The 15,401-nt window shown below is 42.0% G+C and overlaps 1 protein-coding gene across 1 annotated transcript; it reads left to right on the top strand.

The window, feature by feature from the left end:
• Positions 1-13,795: 13,795 nt before the first annotated feature.
• LOC144242979 (olfactory receptor 6B1) lies at positions 13,796-14,731 on the top strand. The gene has a single exon (XM_077778023.1). It carries the CDS (start codon positions 13,796-13,798, stop codon positions 14,729-14,731), a length of 936 nt encoding a protein of 311 aa, XP_077634149.1.
• Positions 14,732-15,401: the final 670 nt, after the last annotated feature.

The raw sequence follows: 15,401 nt of genomic DNA on the forward strand, positions 1-15,401 counted from the left end.
GGCCATGATATCTCACTGTTGTTTCAATTTGCATTTCCCTGATGACATCTCTTGCAAAGTATCTTTTCAAAAGCTTATTTTCCATCTGTGTATTTTCTTTGGAGAGATGTCTGTGAGGGTCTTTGGCCCATTTTTAAATTGAGTTCTTGGTTTTCTAACTGTTGAGTTTTAAGCGCTCCTTATACATTTTGGGTAACAGTTCTTCATCAGATGTGTCTTTTGCAGCAATTTTCTCTCAGCTTGTGGCTTGTTCTCTAATTCTCTTGACATTGTTAATTTTTAAATAGTGACAGAAATACATATTTATGTATGCAAGGACTCAAAATGATTACCTATTCCTCCTGCATTAAGACTATAACATGGGGCACCTGGGTGGCTCAGCTGGTTAAGAGTCTGACTCTTGATTTGGTTCAGCTTATGATCTCCTGGTTTGTGAGACCCAGCCCTGCATCGGGCTCTGTGCTGGTAGCAAGGAGCGTGTTTGGGATTCTCTCTCTCTCCCTCTCTCTGCCCCTCCCCGACTCACATGTGCACACTCTTGCGCGCGCGCTCTCTCTCTCTCAAAAATAAATAAGTAAACATTAAAAAAATAGTATAACAATTACAACAAAGAAACATGAAAGCAACTTCAGGCAACAAAAAATGGCTTAAAAATAAAACCAGGGCATGAAGGTGAAATTGTGACAGAAGAGACAACACGCCAGAACCTTCTAAGTGTAAAATTAAGTTTCCAAAGCTGTAATTTCTATGTGTTGAGAGTGAGGAAGTAAAGACCAGGGTGGGAAGTACAGAATGAAGGTGCTGTCCCCAAGGAGAGTAAGGACTGGGTAGAGCCCAGAGTCTAGAAAGGGGCTTTAATTAACTCTGATTACCTGCTTTCCCTGAAGAGACAGTCCCAAGCACATCCTTCTTGCCTTGTCTCCCTTTTTATCTGAGGCTCTGCAGGAAGTCCATGCTTCACAGGACATCCATTACCTGGGCGTTCATCCCAACCTGGCCTACACGTCTCACCAGAAGACTGACCTCTGCTGATGCCACAATCTTCCCCAGCTGTCCCCTGAAACTTGTGCTCCAGTATCAGCAAAATACTCTGTATTCTGAGTGTCTTTGGTGAATGTGTTTTTCTTTTTCTTGCTCAAACTTCAACCTGACTGTTCCCTGAGAACTCTGATTCCCCTTGGCTCCCTCAAACACACTCATTTTCTCCCATTTTTTTCTCTAAGATTGGGCAGAAGGGTGAAGAGTGTCTCTCCTCATCCTCTGCCACTTCCAGACTAGTGTTCTTTACTTTTGTCTAAATGACCCAAACCCCTCTGAAGCATGTGCTGTCGGGCTATAACACCATCACTCCATCTTTTTTTTTTTTCTTCCCTTACCACCCCATCTCCTCATTTTACACTGGTTTACCATTAATTCCATCACGCATGTGACCATTTCAACATCTGTGCGGGTCATTATTCAGCGTCGTGGCCTCTCAGTTGACTTCCTATCTCCTCCTAGTGTTTTGGTTCCCTAACTGATGTCCAGCCACCCTCTTCTGTGCTTAAACCCTAGTCCTTTCCATTGCCAAAAATTACACTCCCGCTAACACTTTCATGTGAGCGCCCCACTGTCTGACACTCACCCCTATTTCTTTTTTCTGGTTCACACCATCTAGTATAACTCCAGTAAATTTTTGACCCCACTCTGATCCCTATTATATTAACTCTATCACATTTTTCTCATCCATTACCAACCCCTCCACCACTTCATCTTAATTCCCCTCTTTCTTGGTGTAGATTCCAAGCCCACTTGTAGGATCATTCCTTACACATACCTTGAGTTCATCACAAGGACCTTGACTTGGTGGTTGACTCTCCTCTCTTACATCCAGAAGTGGATTTACCATAAAGCTAAAGAAGCTTAAGCTTCAGAGTCCCTTATTTGTGTGGGCTGTGTGTACGGGACTATGTGGTTTGTTGTTGTTGTTGTGTGTTTTTTTGGTAAAATATGCTTAATGAAATTTTTCAAAATTAAGAATTTTAACTGCAATTGGTTGAGCTGATGTCACTTTCCATTCTTAGTTTCCATCTGTCATACTACCCTACTGGTAGGCGCTCAAATGGGTGTGAGAATTTTGGGTATCCAGCTAAGGGAAAATTGAGTGGAGATACTATCCTTATTTCTTAAGTCTTCTGTAACAACGTACCAAAACCTTGGTGGCTTCAAACTAGAGAAATTTATTCTCTTACCATTTTGGAGTCTAGAAATTCAAAATTAAGATGTCGATAGAACCATGTTCCCTCTGCAGATTCTAGAAAATAACCCTCCCTTCTTCCAGGTTCTGGTAGCCCCAATTGTTGCCTGACTATGACAGTATAACTCATCCCTGCTTACCTCTGTTATCAAAAAGGCGTCTCCTCCATGTGGCTCTTTATGTTTTCTCCTTTTCTTACAAAAATGCCAGTCATCGGATTTGGGGCTCACTCTAAACTCAGGATGATATCATCTGAAGATTAAAATTTTTTTTAATGTTTATTTATTTTTGAAAGGGAGAGAGAAAGAGAGCAAGCAGGGTAGGGCAGAGAAAGAGGGAGAAAAGAGGGAGACAGAATCTGAAAGAGGCTTCAGGCTCTGAGCTATAAGAACAGAGCCCAGTGAAGGGTTTGAACCCATAAACCGTATATCATGACCCGACCTGAATTTGGATGTTTAACTGACTGAGCCACGCAGGTGCCCCTCATCTCAAGATTTTTAACAATTACATCTGCAAAGATCCTATTTCCAAATAAGGACACATTCCAAGGTTCCAGACGTGTAGTTGTTGGTGGAGGAGAAGCACAGGCACTAATCAAACCAATATAGGATATTTAGTTTGAATTCAGTGGGATACATTTTAATGTCATTCATAGTGACTCCAATTAATAGTTTAGTTAATGCTATTCAAACTGGTTGGCTTTTACTTATTTATTTTTAATGTTTTATTTATTTCTGAGAGAGAGAGAGACAGCGTGATCAGGGGAGGGTCAGAGAGAGAGGGAGACACAGAATCCGAAACAGGCTCCTGGCTCTGAGCTAGCTGTCAGCACAGAGCCCGACATGGGGCTCGAACCCACAAACTGCGAGATTATGATCTGAGCCAAAGTCAGACACTTAACTGACTGAGCCACCCAGGCGCCCCATAAACTGGTTGGCTTTTAGTAGTGGCTTTCAAGAATAACCCCTACTCTCCACCATGCTGACTTGCCCAGGGTCATTTGTGGAGGCAGGAGTTAGTCTGTGGAAACTTTTCCAAAAATTATTGCTCACTTCTGTAATCAGCAAGACAGTACGGTATTGGCACAAAAACAGACACATAGACCAATGGAATAGAATAGAAAACCCAGAATTGGACCCACCAATGTATCACCAACGAACCTTTGACAAAGTAGGAAAGAGTATCCAGTGGAAAAAAGTTTCTTTATAGCAAATGGTACTGGGAGAACTGGACAGCAACATACAGGAGAATAAAATGAGACCACTACATAACACCATACACAAAAATAAAATCGAAATGGATGACAGACCTAAATGTGAGGTAGGAAACCATCAAAACCCTAGAGGAGAAATCAGGAAACAACCTATTTGACCTCAGCTGCATCAATTTCTTGCTTGACATGTCTCCAAAGGCAAGGAAATTAAAAGCAAAAATGAACTATTGTGACCTCATCAAGATAAAAGGCTTCTGCACTGCAAAGGAAACAAAGAACAAAATTAAAAGGCAACTGACAAAATGGGAAAAGATATTTGCAAATGACATATCTGATAAAGGGTTAGTATCCAAAATCTATAAAGAACTTATCAAACTCAACACTCAAAAAACAAATAATCAAGTTAAGTAATGGGCAGAAGGCATGAATAGACACTTTTCCAAAGAAGACATTCAGATGCCAATAGATACATGAAAAGATGCTCAGCATCACTCATCATCAGGGAAATACAAATCAAAGCCACACTGAGACACCACTGGTCAGAGTGGCTAAAATTAACAACTCAGGAAACGACAGATGTTGCTGAGGATGTGGAGAAATGGGAACCCTCTTGCACAGTTGGTGGGAATGTAAACTGGTGCAGCCCCTCTGGAAAACAGTGTGGAGTTTCCTCAAAAAATGAAGAAAAAACCCCTACAGCACTACCCTATGACCCAGCAATAGCACTACTAGGAATTTATCCAAAGGACACCGGAGTGCTGATGCATAGGAGCACTTGTACCCCAATGTTTATAGCAGCGCTCTCAACCATAGCCAAATCATGGAAAGAGCCTAAATGTCTCTCAACTAATGGATGGATAAAGAAGATGTGGTTTATATATACAATGGAATACTACATGGCAGTGAGAAAGCATGAAATCCTGCCATTTGCAGCAATGTGGATGGAACTGGAGGGTATCATGCTAAGTGAAATGAGTCAGAGAAAGATATCATATGTTTTCATTCATAAGTAGAACTTGAGAAACTTAACAGAAGACCATGGGGGAAGGGAAAGGAGAAAAATAGTTATAAACAGAGAGGGAGGCAAACCATAAGAGACTCTTAAATCCAGGGATGCCTGGGTGGCTCAGTCAGTTAAGCGTCCGACTTTGGCTCAGGTCATGGTCTCACAGTTCGTGAGTTCAAGCCCCGTGTCAGGCTCTGTGCTGATGGCTAGCTCAGAGCTTGGAGCCTGCTTCACATTCTGTATCTCCCTTTCTCTCTGATCCTCCCCTGCTCATGCTAAGAAAAAAAAGAGAGAGACTCTTAAATACAGAGAACAAACTGAGGATTGAAGGGGGGCACAAGGGAGAGGGGAAAATGGGTGATGGGTTTTGAAGAGGGCACTTGTTGGGCTGAGCACTGGGTGTTGTCTGTAAGCAGTGGATCATGGGAATCTACCTGCCAAACCAAGAGCACACTGTATACACTGTATGTTAGCCAACTTGACAATAAATTATATTTAAAAAAATAAAATCACATTTATAAACAACAATGGTTGGGTTCCAATAAAATGTTTCTGTTCACCCAGGTCTAGTAAGACATTGCTCCCATTCAGAAGATCATTACTTTGTAAGACATTTAAAGCAGGAACATGACTATGGTACAATATGAATAATAAATTATAAAGTAAAAAAAATTGCTCACTTGAAAGAAGTTTAACTAATAATCCAATAAGTGTAAAATAAAATAACTAAGGTAATTAATATGGAAAGGTAGAGAGGCAGAAAAGGGAAACAAAGAAAAAACGAGACAAAAATAGCAAATAGAAAACTGATAGATTTAAATGCATATTACTTATAATAACATTAAATTAGAATGGTCTAAACACAGTAATTAAAAGACAGAGGATGTCATGTAGGATAAAATAGAAAGATCCAAGTATGTATCTTTTAAAATCAATCATTTTAACATAAAGACATAAATGGATTTAAAGTAAAAAGGTAAAATGTATAGACCATGCAGTACTAAAATCAGAAAGCAGGAGTAACAATATTAATATCAAATGAACTAATTAGCAGAATAAGAAAAGTAGGACATTATATAATAAGAGTATTGATTAATCAAGAGCACATTAATATTCTAATAATCTAGTAACATGAGCTATAGATACATAAGAAATAAAAAGACAAATCCACCACTATACTGGAGATGTTAACATCATTCTCCTAGTATTTGATAGATGAAGTAAACAAAAACGTATTCCTACAGACCCATCAGACACTGAAAAAATACTGAGCCAATATTTTTAATTGATTTATATCAATCATGTCAAAAAGAATTGTTTCTTAGATGAAACAGATAAATTTCTGGAAAATAAAAACTATCAAAGATTTTGTAAGAAGAAATAGGTAACCTGGGGCACCTGGGTGGCTCAGTCCATTAAGCATTCAACTTCAGCTGAGGTCATGATCTCACATGTGTGGGTTGAGCCCCACATCAGGCTCTGTGCTGACAGCTCAGAGCCTGGAGCCTATTTCAGAAACTGCCCCTCCCCTGCTCACACTCTGTCTGTCTCGCTTTCAAAAATAAATAAACATTAAAAATTTTTTTAATTAAAAAAAAGAAGAAATAGGTAACCTAAAACCCATCTATGAAAGGCATTGAATATACAGTTAAAAATCTTCCCACCCAGAAAACTTCAGGTCCACTAATTCATTTTATGAAACATATAAGGAACACAGTGTTAGTTCTACACAAACTCTTCCAGAACATAGAAAAGAAGGAAAGACCACGTATTTTTATGAAGCCAGGATTCCCCTCACACTAAGACCAAACCAAGACATTAAAAGAAAAGAAGGCTATAGACTGATAAGCTTCATGAATAGGCACACACAAATTCTAATAAAGTATTATCAAACTTCATTAATTTACAGAAATAAAATAGATCATGACCTTGGGGAGTTTATGCAAGGAACATACATTGGTTTAACATCCAAAAATAAACCATTGCCTTTCATTATATTTACAGACTAAAGGAGAAAACCAGTTAATCTCCTTAATAGATGCAAAAAAATCTAGTTAATATGATTCAAAATTAATCATAATAAAGGTCATTAAAAACTAGGTATAGATGGGAATTTCTTCATCTAATAAAAGGTATATAGAGGGACTCCTGGGTGGCTCAGTTGGTTGAACATCCAACTCTTGATGTCAGCTCAGGTCATGGTCTCATGGTTTTGTGAGTTCGAGCACACATCTGGCTCTGCAAACTGAGTGTGTGAAGCTTGCTTGGGATTCTCCCTCTCTTCCTCTCTCTCACCTCCCCCCTCCCCCACCATGCTCATGCTCTCTCTGTCATTCTCAAAATAAATAAATAAATGTAAAGGTATATACAAATAACTTGCAGCTAACATCATGTTTAATGGTGAAAGATTAGATGATTTCCCCTCAAATGTTGAGAACAAGACCTGGATGCCCATGCTCATTAATTTCCTTCCACTGGATAAACTAGTCAAAGTGGCAAGGCCAGCAAAAGAAATAAAAAGGTACAAATTAGAAAGAAAGAAAGAACTGGAATCATCTTTACTTTCAGGCAGCATTATCATCGATATGGAAAATCCCAAAGAATCTACAAAAAGGCCCTAGAATTAATAAGGGAGTTTGGCAAGGTTGAAAGTTGCAAAGCAATACATAAAGTATGTATACATCAATATTCTTGAATATAAATATTAACTTTAAAGTAATGGTGCTTCAGGAAACATCACTGAAAATGGGGGAGCAGGGGATCCCAAGACTCCATTTCTCTATAAACATAGCTAAAAACCTTTCAAAAATTTTCAGAATTACCTTTTGCATTACTCTGGGATCTAGTTTTAAAAAAAATGGCAATGACAGGAAAGATTAATGAAGAACGAAGCTGTTGGCATGGTGGTAACATGGGGTATTCAAGTTGCCCACCCATCATCTCCACCTCTCTGACTGGTGGTGGCCATGAAGACAACAGCCTCCACCACTGATGCAGGTTGGTAGCCACAACCAGCATTGTGTACCTTACTTTCAGAGAATTTGGGTTGAGTGTTTCGCCCTATCTGGCAGCTACCTGAAGGACTGACATAAAGCCTTACCTTTTGCTTCTCTGACTCGGAGTGTTCTCAGGGCTGGGATGGCTTCTCAGGTGGCATTTGCTAAACGTATTTAAAGGCAAAAGAATTGGCCACAGCGGCCTGAGGCTAGGATAACCGTGAGGATGAGCAATAGACAGGCCAACAGGCTGGGAAGAAAGAGGCTGGAAAGAGACACACGTGGGAGAACACGGGTTTTAAAACCTCAAGTCTATACCCGGGAATTGAGAAGGCTACACGCATGGCCAGGGCTGAACTTATGCTTAGAGAAAGCTTGGGAAGACGCTAAGATTTCACCCCTGGGTGACCTTGAGGCTCTGTACACTAGGGGATGAAGGTCAAGGCAGAGTTGTATATGGCCTGAAGTGCCCCAAACACTTCAAGTGTCCATCAAGAAGTGAACAGATAACATGCCATGGAAATATCCATATATGGGGATATTACTCAATAAAACCAAAACTGAACAGCTCATGGGGCGCCTGGGTGGCTTAGTCGGTTGAGCGTCCGACTTTCGCTTAGGTCATGATCTCGCGGTTCGTGGGTTCGAGCCCCGCGTCGGGCTCTGTGCTGACTGCCAGCTCGGAGCCTGGAGCCTGTTTCAGAGTCTGTGTCTCCCTCTCTCTCTGACCCTCCCCTGCTCACGCTGTCTCTCTCTCTCTCTCTCCTAGAAATAAATAAAAATATTAAAAAAAAAAACAAAACTGAACAGCTCCTTACTGTTAAAAAATCTGGATCTAACACAACAGATACAAGAAGACTGACAAAAAGAAAGCAGACAGACAAGGGACCTGGGGACCCGAAGAGCAGCAGAACAGTGAGTCCTTGGGCTCGCTTATTGCTTCCCCCGTGTCCTGGACTGGGATCTGCAGCATTCTCCAACCTGCACCTGCCAACAGGTACAAATGGGAAAAAACATCCTCCAAAAAAAGCCTGGAGAGCTGAATTCTGGGTAAGATAGTGCCAGCATGTTGTAGAACATGGTGTTTGTATCGGCTGAACGTTTCCAAACTCTTTGGGGGATTATTTGTAGGGAATTCGGATCCCCAACCATCTGTTTAAGAGATAGCGGCCCCAAAGGTTCGTAGAACCCTCTCACAGTAGATGCACATTCCCTGATTTTGAGGGGAAAGTATGGCTCCCGCCCTGTTCCGTCTCCCTAGCACACAGCCACCACAGCAGGTGAGCAGAACAGTTAGTGCAACCGTTGTTTGCACTGTCATTTCTATTGCTATTAGTGACCACCATGTCACAATATACTTAAAATCCATGTGGGAGAATTTATGCATTTTAGGGGATGTCAGAATTCTCCCAGAATTTTGAGATAATTGAGGCCAGTGATTTGAAAGGCGGTCCTTACTTTTATTTGCTACAATAATTTTGGTTTAACTTGAGTCTTTTTTTTAAATGTTTTATTTATTTCTGAGAGAGAAAGAGAGAGAGAGNATACTTGAGTCCTATAAGAGAAACTATATTAAAGAGTACTTAAGAGTCATTTAGTTAAGATTTCTTAATTTTAAGATAAAATTTATCTTTTCCTTAAAAAAAAGTGTATAATTACCATGACCTCATGTTGCAGACTGAATTGCTTATAACAGTCAGTATCTCCATTTACCATTATGTGAAGAAGCCACCGTGAATTTGACAGCTTTTCATAATGCGAGGGCTACTTAAGACTTCAGCAGGCTACAAATACATAGTAATAGAGTTTTGTTCCAGAAAGTGAGATACTGATGAAGTGGTTCCAAAAAGGCAGCTGACAAAGCAATGATGATCATCACATCACAATAAACGGAGTTAACACACAATTAGGGCATAAGCATTTAAAGCAAAAACCTATTTGAAATGTTACTAACATGTAGCAACGTAAGTCTACATTGACTACTACTATCTGTCTTGGAGCAATGATATGATCGTCTTGTTTCAAGTAAGCCAAAGATTGAATAATCATCGAAAATCTGCCAATGGGGGGATTTCAAAGTAGTAACTTTTTTTCTTCATGTTTCCACAAAGAAGAAATTCACATCTGGTCCTTTTCAAAGCGTGCGGTCGTTGGTGGATTTTTCCCTAATAGAATGACTATTCTATACCACAAATAAGACTGCCACAGCGGGCAGAGGGCAATTTCTCATGGCTCCCACGAGAGACCTGAACTGGCATCATCAAGGTGCTTTTCTCTTGGGTCTTGGCAGAGATGTAGAGAAAGTCTTGACACCATTTAAAGCCCTCAGAACCCAGAGCTCTTCAGAGCTTGGTGAATCTAAGACCACTGCAGCGTCCACCGGGCAGGCAATGGGTGCTGTGGTCCCGGGGCGCTGGGACAGCCAGCCTGGTGACACGTCAGGCACAGACGTGACCCTCCAGCCTGGGGCTCACCTATTCTTTAGTCCTGCCTATCAGTCTGGAAGCACTTGGGTAATCTGTGCCCATTTACTTCTAGGTTTAGAGAGCGGGTTCCTCACGTCTATTTGGTACCTGAATCTTTCTTTTCTACTTCTTCCTATTTTAGAATCAGTGAAGAGTATCTTTACACGTTCCCCCCCAGCAGAGGCTGCTGAGCCAAGGTAAGCGTCTTGTTCAGAACCTCTGTCTGACTCTGCAGGCAGCTCTCTCTCAGGCTCCCACAGCATCGCAGTGTCTGAATCCTAGACAGTTCATGCTGTTGAACCTCTCTCTTGTCCCCACCCCCATTCCTATCAATTGGCCAGGGTGATACCCTTGTCTTTCACACTTGTAAGTGCAGCCAGGCGCGTGGTGAGCCGAGAACACGCTCCTCCCGCTGATTTTGAGGGTGCTTTTCTTGGGGTAAGATCAGAATAGGCACCCCAGATTCTGACTTCAACCTACAGGTCATCTGGGACCCCATGCAGCAGGCTGCTGCCTCTTCCCCGTAAGTCGTTTGCGGTGGAGTCTACAAAACACCATACTCTTGACAGGGACAGAGCCTATGTCTTCATCCAATTTTAACGACTGAAATCTACATTTGTACAGTCTCCAGGCAAAATTAAGAGAAAGTGCATACACAGCAGGCACAAGAATGGGGAAAGGGACGAAGGTGTTTGATTCCAAATCAATGGTAGAAATCTGCTACGAGGGGTAATAAGTTTGAGTACCTTCTAATGGGGTAAAACCTATCATGAGTGAAAAGTCACAGATCTGATGGTAAAAGCATACGTTCGCAATAAATGTGGTCAATTCCTCTTACTAGCGTGCGATAATTAGTGCCCATATACTCTTTAGTTTTTGAGGTAATAGGAATTTTTCTTTTTAAAATAGGAATTCCTTCCTTCCTTCTTCCTTCCTCTCTCCCTTTGTTCTTTTTTTCTTTTCCTTTGCCTTGCTTTGCTTTTTCCTTTCCAGTTTCCCCTAAGAATGCAAAGTTACCCATGTAATTTGTGAACATGCATGTCTACATGTTTATCTTTGTTTCTTTCACAAATACTGTAACTGGGCTGATTGTTCTCTGATGTGTGTCTTCAAAGTGTCTGCTATCAGGCTGTCATCCAGCTAGTCTCTTGATCTCTGATTTACCAGCTCTGTCCAGCTCCCCACATCAAAAGCCAGGGTACAATATGAGAGTGTTATCAGCTGCTGAAAGCATTCAGCAACTATTCATTGTCTATACCACAGCACAGTTTCTAAATGCCTTAATATTTAATATGGAAGTCTCTATGATCTGGCTCTTCTCTGTGTCTGTCTCATCTGTCTGTCTGTCTCCCTTTCCTACTCATTCATTCTCTCATAATTTCCCCACTCACACAGCAAATAAGTCTTATTCAGTTGCTTCCCTGAAACTGCCAGGCTGTTTCACTCTCCTATGCCTTTGTTCATTCTGATTCTTCTGCCTAAAATTTCGTGTTTTCTCACTTCTTTATATTTCAAGACTCAGTCCAATGATTGCCTCTTCTCTGATACATTTACCAAGCATTTCTATATGTTTATTTCTGGTGTGTGTGTGTGTATGTGTGTGTGTGTGTGTGTGTGTGTGAGTGTGTGTGTGTGAGAGAGAGAGAGAGAGAGAGAGAGAGACTGAATATGTATCCATGTCATATTGTTATTTTTTTAAAGTTTAGGTTCATCTCTAGTAGGCTGTGCCTATAAAGAAATTTCAGTAGGATTAGAGAACATTTCCTAAAATAGACATTTGAAATACGAAAACATGGTGATGCGTTTTAAATCTGGTATTGTCGTCTGTGTGTGAGTCAGCCTGGGGGGCGAGGCTGTGTCTTCACAATCAGACAGGCCTCAGCCTGCCTGTGATTCTGATCTCATCCCTCTCTGACTTGGAAATGTGTCTTGATCTGTCTAAGCCAGTGTGTTCTGGGAAGTTAGAATAGCAATACCTCTCTAGTATTGTTTCGTGGATTAATTTGGATGTTGTATGAAAAGTACTCAGTACTGAGCAAACTTCTCAGCACCTAGTGAGTGCTCAATAAATTATTGTTAGAGAATATTCTGGGCTGATTGCTCAAGCTTCATATGAAAACGAATCAGAACACCACCCTACCAAATTCTTGCCCATCGCCATTTCTTCAACTCTGAGGAAAATGCCTGTAAACATCTCAAGTTTCCCCCATCTTAGTAGATGGTGTTACTTCCCTGGAACAAGCGGTATGTCTAACACTCCTCCTTGATTTCCCTCTTTCCCTTACCTTCCATACTCAACCCATCAATTACCATTAAAGATTTTTCGAAAACGCATCTGAAATCGGCCCACCTCTCTGGTGCCCCCGTATTCAGGGATACCACCACCTTCTCTGAACAGCCTGCAATCAGGCTCACCACCATTCTGGCTTCCAGAGCCTTGTGCCCAGACAGAGTAATCTTATGCACACACACACAGCACACAGTGGTGACCCCACTCAGGCAGCGCTGTCCTTCCTCAACAATGCAAAGGGCTGGCTCCCTGGAATCCTCCTCTGCCTGAGTCACCTCCTCAGAGCTCACAGAGAACATCCCCTAATCCTGTCTGTATCATTTTGTGTGTTTTTGTCTTCATACAAAATATCTCAAGTTTTATTATGCATTTCTTTTGGTTTGCCTATTTCATTTTTTATATATATTAAAAATTTTTAATGTTTATTCATTTTTATGAGAGAAAGAGAGAGAGAGAAAGAGAGTATAAGTAGGGGAGGGACAGAAAGAGAGAGGGATGCAGAATCTGAAGCAGGCTCCAGGCTCTGAGCTCTCAGCACAGAGTCCAATGCAAGGTTTGAACTCTTGAGCTGTGAGACCGAGCTGAACTGAAGTCAGAGGCTTAAATGGCTGAGCCATCCAGGTGCCCATGTTTGCTTATTTTAAAAACTCTCCTCCCAGAGATTCCAGATCCATCTACGAGGAATTACCACTCCCTGAGAGCAAAGCCTGTGTTTGCTCTCTACTCAGCCCCTCCCCACCTTCCTCCCTCTCCTTCCTAGTGCCCTAATAGGAAGTGAAGGTCCCTTCACATGTGCTCTCATTTACAGTGTGTGTAATATTTCATTCACATCCTCTCATTTGTTTTTTCATCCACAGTGATGCAAGCCTAATGAATACTAGCATTCACATCACAGAAGAGAAAATTGGGTTTCAGGGAGGATAAGATGTCAAGGTCATATAGCAAACCAGGGCAGACCTGGTACTTGACTGAGATCCAGTTTTTTAACACTGAAAACATAACTCTCCTGATCTCAGCGCTCACGTACCTCATGTGATCGTCATCATCAGATGGTGATGGCTGCATTCCCTCCATGGTGGAGGGTAAGGGTGAAATGGTATGTGAGGGGTAAGTGAGTTGTAAGAAAGAACTTTCAAAGTTCTGTGTAGACATGGGCCAGGAGCGCCACGCATATCCTTTGGACTTATAGTGGTAACATAGAACATGGGGACTGAATCCTGTTACATTGTTCAGGCGGTGTAGAATATTAGCGCCTGGGCTTTAGATGTAGACTTCAATGCGATTCCTGTCCTATTACCAGTGGGAAGTTAGTAAGTTGTTTAATGTCTTTTCAAGACTCAGTTTCTTTCTCACTAAAATGGGTATAATAACATGTAAAGAGGCTATGTGAGAAGGAATTACCTTAGTGAGTAATGTACCCAGTGTATGGCCTAGCCTATCCTGTATTATGAATAAATGATATGTTACTATTATTGCTGATCGGAGAAGGCAAAGGATGGAAGATTCTATCTGGACTATGGACTCTGACCAAATGATTTCCCTCCCCCCGCCCCCGCCCCCCCAGGAGAGCTAAGTCCTGTGACTCTAATATGGAAGTGGAGAACCAGACCCAGGTCACCAAGTTCATTCTGGTGGGATTCCCTGGGAGCTGGGGCATGCGGGTAGCAGTGTTCCTGATGTTCCTTATTGCCTATGCTCTGACAGTGGCTGAAAATACGGTCATCATCTTGTTGGTGCAACAGAACCGGTCACTGCACAAGCCTATGTACTTCTTCCTGGCCAACTTGTCTTTCTTGGAGACCTGGTACATCTCCGTGACTGTACCTAAGTTGCTCTTTAGTTTTCGGTCTGAGAGCAACAGTATCTCCTTCACTCACTGCATGATACAACTCTACTTCTTCATTGCCCTCATGTGCACAGAATGTGTGCTCCTTGCGGCCATGGCCTACGACCGTTACGTGGCCATCTGCCGTCCACTCCACTACCCCACGATCATGAGCCACAGACTCTGCTTCCACTTGGCTCTTGGTTCCTGGGCCATTGGCTTTGGCATCTCCTTGGCTAAGATCTACTTCATCTCCCGCCTCAGCTTCTGCGGCCCCAATGTCATCAACCACTTCTTCTGTGACATCTCTCCAGTCCTTAACCTCTCCTGCACAGACATGTCTGTAGCTGAGCTGGTGGACTTTATCTTGGCGCTGGTCATCTTTCTCATCCCCCTCTCTATCACCGTCCTGTCCTATGGATGCATCCTGGTTACGGTTCTCCGCATGCCCACTGGAAAGCAGAAAGCATTCTCGACTTGTGCCTCCCACCTCGTGGTGGTAACCGTCTTTTATTCAGCCACTATTTTCATGTATGCCAGGCCCCGAGCCATCCATGCCTTCAACATGAACAAAGTAATTTCCATCTTCTACGCCAATGTCACCCCTGCTCTCAACCCTTTCATTTATTGCCTAAGGAACAGAGAGGTCAAAGAGGCTCTGAAGAAACTGGCCGATTGCCAAGCTATCCGATTGGACTAGTCAATTACAACTTATTAGAAAGAAATTATTTGATTCAGTGCCTGCTCTTCCATCTTCCATCCTTTCTCGCTTAATGCCTGAACTGATACTACTCATGTCATTATGATATCACCACATCCCCATCAGCCCAGGCTCTTGGCTGTGTTGTGAGGTCTGCATCTGCATATGTGGTCTGTGGTCTAAGGGCATTATAGAACATTCTCTTTGGCTAAGACCTCAAATGGGGCTTCTGGGATTGTATCTACATTTCTAACTGAGTTAAGTGGGTGAGCAAGTTGGTAGCACTGGAGTTAGCTGGTTGGGGCTCTCGCAAGCATTAAGGGTTGTGGGCTAAGAGATTTGGGGTGGGTTCCTGACTGAGACAGAGGTAGCCCTGTCCTCAACAGTCCTAACCTGGGTGTTTTGCAGGGAGTCAGTCTTGGTGGCAGAAATTAGACACTGCTCCTTTGGTGCCCTCAACAGTTTTCGTAAGTAGCCGGTTCCCTTATTTCATACATTTCTGCTTCAAATAGCTAGAGTGCTTTCTGTTATCTGCACATGAACTGTACCTAATACAATTATCGTCTGTCTTCTGACATAACTTATACTGTTGCTATGTCCTGAATTTCACATTTCCCTTCTAGATTTACAATGTGTGTGTGTGTTTGTATCTTCTAGTGGATGAGCACGA

The sequence above is a fragment of the Crocuta crocuta genome, unplaced genomic scaffold (genome assembly GCF_008692635.1).
Source record: "Crocuta crocuta isolate KB4526 unplaced genomic scaffold, BGI_CrCroc_1.0 scaffold128, whole genome shotgun sequence".
Lineage (NCBI taxonomy): Eukaryota > Metazoa > Chordata > Mammalia > Carnivora > Hyaenidae > Crocuta > Crocuta crocuta.